The following is a 10000-nucleotide window of genomic DNA, read 5'->3' on the forward strand; positions in this document are numbered from 1 at the left end:
CAATAACGTTAGCGCTATGCATGCAGCCATAGCAGACTATTTGATTCCTTGACTAGGAAAACCTAAATGAAAACGAATGCTTTCACTGTATAAATATTCTCCCATTTCATCCATTTCAGATGATCACAATAGACTGAGGCTGCAGCTAGTGGTTCTCGCGCACCTCAGGAAAATCCTTTCACGCTAGCACAGCGGGGTAAACTGACTCAGGAAAAGATGAACGAGTGTCACAGAGCAGTCACTAAATTTGTAAGGGCTCGAAATTGTGACCATTTTGGTGGGGGCTCAACAATAAATGACAATCAGAAATGTCAAGTTGCATGTTGTTATTATAACCAGCTTAGTTCTGTTGCATTTCCAATTTATTTATTTAAAGTATACATTTATTAGGAATCGATAAGGGAATCGATAAAGAATCGGATCGATAAGCAGAATCTATAATGGAATCGTATCGATAAAATCTTATCAATTTCCATCCCTATCTAGGATCACTGCTCACATGGCCAAATACACCTGACCTCACTGTGACGTATGAGACAATCTGGTCTCAGATCAGCCCTCCTCCTCTACTTTGAGATGCTTTATAAGTAACATTACAGGCCCAGATCTTGGCCTGAATCTATGTCATCAGAGTGTTATGTCACAGGAAACAAAAAGCAGCACATGTCTCTCCCCTCTGGGCGTTCCTCAAGCCTGGGCCATCATCCGATGAAGCTGAGGGACAGGGGACCATCTGCACAGCACATGCCCCTGGGGGTCATGACCTGATGACAGAGGGGGAAGAGTGGTGATGGTGGTGAGGTGGAGGTGGGGCCCCCCTGCTCTGTCCCATCCCTTCTCCCCAGACCTACCATCTGCCAGTCCCGCCCCCCAAGTCACCGGAGCTTGTCAATACTCAGCCGGATGAGATGAAGGGGGCTGAAGGGGCTTTGTCAAATCCCCTCCCCATCAGACACCACACCACAATCAATCCCTTCAACTCGACCCGTATTCTGTTTGTAAACAGATTTTTGGGATGCGCGCGCAATTTGTTTTTCACAGAAGTCTCCTGGGCCCCGTTCCCCGTACCTGGCTAACTGAGTTAGCCGGATAATTTTCAGCATAGCTTGACTTAAGCCAGACCTTTCCGTTCCCCGACGCTCGATTGTCTGAATCACTATGACAACAGATCAAAAAGTTTGAACCTGGTCGAGGGCAGGGTTTAGTTCAGTTAGCTGGATGAACTATGGCCATGCCCCCGCAAAGAAATCCCAGCTCCCTTCCTGAAATATTTCTCACAGTCTAGATCCCATTATGCCATTCTGAATTATGTTTTTGTGCTTCGTTTGAAATGTAAAATAATATGTCTGCAGTAACGCTGATAATAAATCATATTCAGCCTATGAATTTACTTTGTCCTATATAATGCACGTCATATTTATACGGATACGGCGCTCGCGAGTCGCGACACACTATTTTAATAACGGACTAAACGGATCATTGCAAATGTGAATCCCGCTGGGATATTTTTAATGAATGAAACCTATCGGGTGTTTGGCTCTGATTCGTTTAATATTCTTCGCTGTGTATTTGCTTAACGGAGCACCCGGATGCGTTTCATTCAAGCTGAAGCGTCTATGCGCGGATTGTGGATATGAATTATGAGGAATCTGAATCTGTGGAGTATTTAATTGTATCACTGTGACAGTATCACACGTTATTGTGATATTGTAACTGGGATTAAAATATATGAGGAGATGCGCTGTTTGATGGATTTGATGACGTGACGTGACTTGATAAATTGAATGAGCCTTTGACGTTTTTGATGAATGAATTCGAGAAAATGCATTTATCTTTTCAAGCACTGTTATCTGATGATGAACATGAGGTGTCACTGGTATAAACCAAATGGTAATCAATTCAATGCATGTATGGATTAGGTCCGAAACAGATTAAAACCTGATTAATAGTGTAACTGCAAGCCTCCCTCCAAGCCTCTCTTTGGAAACCATGTATTTATATAGTACATAATACCTAAGCACATACAGATATCCTCATGATATAATTTGTATCAATTAGATATACTATTTGGGCTTGTTTTTATCGTTATTCTGAAAGAGCTGAACTAATTATTTTCGCTAGCAAGATCTCATTTGATTATTCATTCCATAAGCCTATACTGCCAGCAGGTACGTTTAAAGAAATATAATCTGATTGATTGGGGTAATGAGGGATTTAAAATTAGCCTATAGATTATGCATTTAACTTGTCGGCGGGGCTATGAGCCGTACTGCATTGTACCCATTCTGCAATCTGTTAATACAGTTTTAAATCAATCAATCAATCAATGCCGTTAGAAAATCAGGATTTCTGCTATCGACACTTGCTGTTTTTTCAGCAATTATCCTGGGTCTCAAGTCTGGTTCAAATGAACGAGACTGAATCCACCTTCGAGGAACAGGAAAATCCCGGATTCAAACATCGGGTTAATTGAATCTGGATAATGGGACTCTTGATCGACTTAGTTGAACCAGGTACGGGGAATAGGGCCCTGGGACAGTCTGGATGAAACCACGCCATGTCTGATGACCTGTCCGTGCAAGAGCTTTCCTCCAGAATGTCCCAACATGAATCTCTCCCTAAAAGATGCTCACAGTATCGTTCTGGAAGCAACATTTTGCCTACAAGATGATGAACAAGGACGCACAATGGCGCCTCGCAGCAAGAAGGTCGTGGGTTCGATTCCCGCTTGGGGACCAGGTTTCCGCGATGCCAGGTACCCAGGTGGGGTATCTCCCAGGCCTTTCTGTGTGGAGTTTGCATGTTCTCTCCGTGCTCGCAAGGGTTTCCCCCCAATAAGAGAAACCCAATGGGAAAACATCCACAACAGATCGCTGACGCTGTCGCATCCCTGACGAAGGCGGGCAGGAGCACTTGGATTGGTCCCCGGGCGCGGTACCTCGCCGACGCCCTGTCTGCTCCCGGCTGCCCTTGGGGGGGAAGGACGACGGGATGGGTCAAGCGCAGAGCTCAATCGCATCGGCAACCCTAAAAACAGTGCATGTGTGTGTGTGTGTTCCTGTGTGTGTGTGCCGCCCATCGCTGCATGTCGTTGCATGCCGAATAAAGACTTCTGAGTTTAAGTCCTGCATTATTATAATGTCATAGATGCAAAGTGCATTTCCTGTGAGGGGCAAAGCAGCTAACCACGAGTGACTGAGTGAGTTTGTTACTGAGTCATTGCACGAGTGAGGAAGTGACTCTCGAAGAGGAAGCCACAGTCATACAGCCCTATACAGAAAGGAACCATACTGTGGTTCTAGGAGACGGGTGACAGAGACAAATGGACTGTATTGATGACTGGTGAGTAACAGGCTAGCACAGTGATCACATGCTAAGTGCATACACAGGCTAGCACAGTGATCACATGCTAAGTGCATACACAGGCTAGCACAGTGATCACATGCTAAGTGCATACACAGGCTAGCACAGTGATCACATGCTAAGTGCATACACAGGCTAGCACAGTGATCACATGCTAAGTGCATACACAGGCTAGCACAGTGATCACATGCTAAGTGCATACACAGGCTATCCATCCAGTAGGCAAGAGGCAGGTGGATCTGGAGCACTGGGGGGCTACAGCCGCCCTCGGCCACTAGTCCTTTTCCCACCCTAATTGTGCCAAGGAGCCACTAGTGAGGTAATTGAGCTCCTTGGGGAAATGTGGGGAACTGAGTATGAATTGGAGGGGCGGTGCTTGACTCTTTGTACCACTGCGTCTGGTTCCTCGGGGTGCTCTGTAGAGAGTGTTGTCTCTACTGAACCCCCCCCCCCCCCCCCAACCACCTGGCCACTAGGGAATGGATGGATACGGAGCTTTCAGCTGATCCACACGTCACAAAGCACACCGGTGATGAGCATATTGACACACACATACTACACAGTACACACACATACTACACACACACACATGCACACACTTTACTCACCAGGAAATCCTCTTCACAGTAGACCTTGCCGTTGACATTGTAGAAAGCTTTCCCTCTCAGTCTCCTCCCTGAAAAGGAAATAAAAAGATAAAATCCATGAGCAAGTAGAACTCATGAGACGTAAGACTGTATAATTGAGTGATTCTTTCAGTGACTACTGTGACTGAATAATTGCCTGAGTTTGTGGTGGCTTTTCTGAATGCACAGCAGCATATGGCTTGTGGTAGTAAAAGTGTGAAAACTGGAAAATAGTGCGAACAAGAAAGACTCAAAGGACAATTATGATGTTAGCTCATTGCTATGATTAGAGTAGGCCTATTTATTGAAGTGAAAAGTGTGATAATTCATCAAACTCTCAGAATGACCAATTACCCATTTCTGTGGGACACAATGGATGTGTTAAGAAGACCCTCGCGTCATGTATGTGTGTGAAGAAGAGTGATTGTTCTAAATGTCTTAAAATGAATCACAATCTTTCTGCTAAAAGGCTAGGAATCGTGCAGTGAGTGGTTGCCTTGGTAACTAAAGAGTCCACTGTGTGTGTGTGTAGAAGCTGGTCTATTTTTCACATCACAAAATTTTCCCTTTTGACCAAATTAACCATTCTGTGTTAGTAGTTAGTCATTGACCATTTACTTTAAAGAAAGAAACACAATATGTATGCCAGATTCATAGATACGGCTCCCCATTCAAAGAGATAGAGGCCAGGTCCTGTTAGTGTTGTTAGTCCCCATTATCAAGATGACAGCAGAGGGAACCTGCTTTTCTAAACAGACTTTGGTCAAAATAAAATACTATAACTGTATGAAATAGTCTTAATTAAGTCAATTAACCCCCATGCCAGCATAAACAAGGATGATGACACTGACTTGAAAGGTCCTAATGCATTCTGCTCTTCCATTAACAAAATACAAAAAAAAAAAAAAAAAAATAACTAACGACATGCAACTTCTCCCATTCCTACTCTATACATTATGCCCTCTCTCTCTCTATCCATCCATTAAGGTTACAACAACAGGAAGTTAGAGTGTGGCAGATGTCTTTCCACTCACACATGTGACATCCTGTTGGCACCTCTATCTCATCAGCCCGGTCCATCAATCCCGCTCACAACACACAGCAGATCAATACAGCAGGCACAAGCTGCTCTACAAACCAAACACACTCTAGCACTACACCCCCCCCCCCCCCCCTCCCCCCCCCCCGCCCCTCCCCACACAACCCAGTGGGCTCCCCTGCTATTGTGTGCAGCACACGTACACACACACACGCACGCACACACACACACACACACACACACACACACACACACACACACACACACACACACACACACACACACACACACACACACACACACACACACACACACACACACACACACACACACACACACACACACACACACACACACACACACACACACACACACACACACACACACACACACACACACACACACACACACACACACACACACACACACACACCAACAACAGGAGGTTGGGTAGAGAGGATCACCCCTAGCATGAGACTGACACGCACATCGACACGCCACAGTCCAAGCACACACACACACACACACACACACACACACACACACACACACACACACACACACACACACACACACACACACACACACACACACACACACACACACACACACACACACGCACACACACACACACACACACACACACACACACACACACACACACACACACACACCCACACACACACACACGCACACGAACAGCGTCATGACAAGTCTCCTTGGTCCTGGTCTCACCATATACACCATCCAGCCCCACCATCATCAGTGTTAAGGCTACATCTAACTGGATGATCCCACGTTCATAAGAGGGTTTGAAAGAAGAGCACGAAAGGAACGTCTGGCGGAACCCCGGCTCCCGCAGCCCCCCCCCCCCCCCCCCCTCTCCCCCCAGCGATGCTCCCCTCAGAGCTCATGCCCATTCACATCTCACTTCAACAGCGGCAGTGTCTTTCTGCCACAGTGACGATGACTTCACCGCAGGGCCTGGCATGGAGCTCATAAATCTTAGAGGATTAGTCAGATTTAATTGCCGTCCCGAGCTGCCATTGATTTTTATGGGTGTCCTGGCATGGGAAAGACATGTCCCACAACCTCCCCCCCCCCCCACACACACACCCACAACCCCCCCCCCCCCCAGTCTTTTACAACCAAATTTATGCAATCGCTGTATTTCACGCAGCACACACAGTCCAGTGTGACAATGCTGTGGAGATGGCAATACATTAACACCCACATAAATGGCTGGAGCAGCCAAAGAATGCTCTCTGCACAATAGGTGAGACTTTTAAGACTTTGAGACAGAGGAGCGATTAGCATTTTTGGGAGTTGGGAGGAAAAAAACAACAACAAAAAAAACCACCTTCAACTGGGGGCCTAGAAACGAGCTAAGCACAGCGAGTGAATTATTATAATATTAACAATAAATAGATTAAAAAAATTATATATATATATATCTTTTTTTTAATCTATTTATTGTTATTATTATTTATTTATTTTACTTATGAAAACCATTCCGCTGTAATGGAAGAGCTTGGTGGTGGTGTTGGTAGTGGTAGTGGTGTTGGTAGTGGTGGTGGTGGTGGTAGTGGAGGTGGTGGTCGTGATTTGATTTGTGATTTTATTTTATTATGGATCCCCATTAGCTGGTGCCATAGCAACCAGCTAGTCTTCCTGGGGTCCACACAAAAAAAAACATACAAAAACAATTATTATTGCAAAACTAAATTATTAAAGGTCAGTACTCAACACACAATGCATAATGAAACTAACAATTAACATGGCTAAAATTACATGCAAGCACAAAAAAATAAAAATAAAATAAAAAAATAGTACTTTACAGTGTTAAATACAGTTAAAAGCTGCAAGGGCCCACATGTGAGCCCTTTTGAGGACGATTTGCCCACCGGCACTTTGGCGACCTCTAGTGGCTCGGGTGTGCATATTTTTTAATACAATATATATATCGAATTAAAGCCCTATTTGTTGCCTGTCGATAGCCCTTTCAGGTGATAAAATCCGTTCAGCGGTTCTCGAGTTACATGCCGATATTTGAGGCTTGCACAAAGTACACGGTATTGCGCAAATACTACTCCCGACTCATGGGGCTCTAGTTCCGTCAATTATTTGGCGATCTCGAAAATGATTGGACAGGGTTGTTGCCAATGAGTGTGGCTTTCCAATGATAGCCACACCTGGGGATGTATGAATCAGGGATCTAGGTGATAAACTACGAGCTAAAACAGGAAGAGAAAAACCGCCGAATGAATTGAAGTCTATGAGAAAACTGAGCTTTTCTTTTGTACACAGTTTACCAAAATCACTTCTAATCACTCATTTCTGAATGGATCTCTATGAAATTTTGACATGTACTACATAAGACTTCAGGCTATGGATCTCGCAAGTTCTTTAAGCCATACAAATTTCTGGGGAAATACTACTTCTGGACTACTAACTACTACAGAAAAACTTGAGTAACAAGTTTTTCTACAACTCAAGTTCAGACCTATGTTACTCTATACCATTAGCACTAAAAGTGAAGTTTCTTTATTGTATCATAAACTTCAGAATGTTATCTTTCAAAAGAGACCAGGATTATGCATGTGCTATAAGTATAAAGTATAGTATTTTGGTTTGCAAAAAAGGTATGCAGTCCTCAAAAACGAAAACAAAAATGGCCACTTTTCTGCCCGCATGTTAAGAGGTCAATTTAAGATTATTTTTAAAAGTGAATCTACTGTAAATGCAGCAGAGGTTTGAGGCAGGTTATTCCAAAGAGTTAATGCTCTAAAAATAAAAGATATCCTTAAAGCGTTGGTTTTTGGACCTGGCAAATCAATCATAAAATCTGTTTGTGTATAAAAACAGGAGTTTTACTGCTCATGACCAACTTGAACAGCACAAGTATATTAACCCATTCTATGCCACCACTTTGATCATCCTAAACCATTCTCTGCCAGCGCTATTTGTCTATGGAGATGTTCACCTTCTTTGCAGGGCTATAACTTTTTAAATTGTATTGCTAAATTGACATTACTATGGCCCATTCAACATCGATTATCTATCGTTCAGGATGTAGGAACATTTTACTTTTTCATTCACACATTCATACGAAAATACCGTCTAGAGCAGGGGTCAGCAACCTTTTTGACATGGAGTGCCTGTTTGAAATATAGTTGTAACTAGTGTGCCTCAACAATATTCAATTATTTTTTCATAATCAGGTCTTTTTAATGATAATTTTTACATTATTACATCATTATTGTTATTGTTATTATTAACAATATTATTATGATGGTTGTATCAACCCTAAATCTGAGTTGGGGGGGGGGGGGGATGCAATGCAGACAAACAGCTGCATACAGTGCGACCATTTCACTCACATTTGCCCATTCAAGCGGCACGGTGGTGTAGTGGTTAACACTGTCGCCTCACAGCAAGAAGGTCCAGGGTTCGATTCCCGCTTGGGGACCAGGGCCCTCATTCATCAACGTGACGTAGAAAATGTTCTATTTCCACACGTAAGCACAGAATTTAGAATGCGTGCACGCACAAAAGAAACGGGATTTACCACACGTGCGTACGCAGGTTCTACGCACACCTGTCATGATAAATATCACCTTGGCCCTGCGCCGAGGCTCGTGCACACTTTCACGTATTTGCATACCAGAACCGCCCCGATTAACCATATACGGTAATGGACCACCCCCATGAAATGTGGAAAAGTGGACTAAGCCGAGGGTGTTGTACACTGTCGGATATTATATCTATTAACTTCCTAAAATACCATTGCTGCCTGGACACCGCAAACACTAATAAAGACCATTAACCACTGTTTTGCCGTTGCCCGTTAGTGTCATTAATGCATGCTGGAATAAGAATGCCTTTCTTAATTTATTTTTAATATTAATAATTATTATAATACAATAAAAGACAGCTCCGTCTTTTAATACACATATATTGTACAGTAACATCAAATAAATACTACAGTCCCCGCTGAAATAAAGGTTCTGCACGCACATACCAGCAGTGATCTACAGCATAAAAGATAGCCACTTTATAATACTATTCTGAGTAGATAATTCATCTGTATCGCAACAGAGTCACGGATCTGGTCGGGGCAGGTAGCATTATGTCGGGGAAATCCTTATGAAATAAACAAAAGTGAATTAAAGAATTTAAAAACAAAGTTTAGCATATTAAATCGTTTTAGAAGCTTTCTGAGTAGATAATTCATCTGTATCGCAACAGAGTCACGGATCTGGTCGGGGCAGGTAGCATTATGTCGGGAAAATCTTTATGAAATAAACAAAAGTGAATTAAGGAATTTAAAACGAAGTTTAGCATATTAAATCGTTTTATAAGCTTATAGCTTTTTTCGTGCTGATTTGAGAAGGGTCCAGCTGCAGAGCCGGAGAGCAACTCTCAGGGCCAAGATAGCACTTATACTATTTTGAGAGAGACAGCAGAGAGACAGACAGCAGAGAGACAGACAGACAGACAGACAGACAGACACTGTTCCACAGTGTGTGTGTGTGTGTGTGTGTGTGTGTGTGTGCGTGCGTGTGTGAGACTCAGCCCCCCCCCCCCCCTCTCTGGACCACCTCCTAGTAGAGACTTCTCTAGGAAGAAGACGAAGATGAGGATTAAGGCGAGACACTGCAGGTGAATAGGCAAATATACTTTTTTTGTTGATTTTGTTATATTTTGCTTCCTAAACATGTCTTCTATGAAACTAGTGACAATAAAACGTCAATAACACACATTTAGTTGTTCATTTTACTTCATTTTGCCTTATTGCATCCATAAATGTCCACATATTTAATGGGGAAGTGCCTCATTTGCATATATAAACATAAATTTCAGGAAACTTGTCTCTACTAGGAGGTGGTCCAGAGGGGGGGGGTCTCTACTGGGAGGTGGTCCAGAGGGGGGGGGGTCTCTACTAGGAGACTAGTGGTCACACACACACTGT

At 43.4% G+C, this 10000-nt stretch overlaps 1 protein-coding gene across 1 annotated transcript in view; it reads right to left on the bottom strand.

The window, feature by feature from the left end:
* The window catches only part of wtip (WT1 interacting protein), a 131812-nt gene that overhangs the window by 30946 nt on the left and 90866 nt on the right, over nt 1–10000 (bottom strand). The window contains exon 3 of the mRNA XM_084337791.1: nt 3972–4039. Coding sequence (XP_084193917.1) covers nt 3972–4039 — 68 coding nt within the window. The remainder of the gene's footprint in view (nt 1–3971; nt 4040–10000) is intronic.

Source organism: Notolepis coatsorum (assembly GCF_963971535.1).
Source record: "Notolepis coatsorum genome assembly, chromosome: 20".
Lineage (NCBI taxonomy): Eukaryota > Metazoa > Chordata > Actinopteri > Aulopiformes > Paralepididae > Notolepis > Notolepis coatsorum.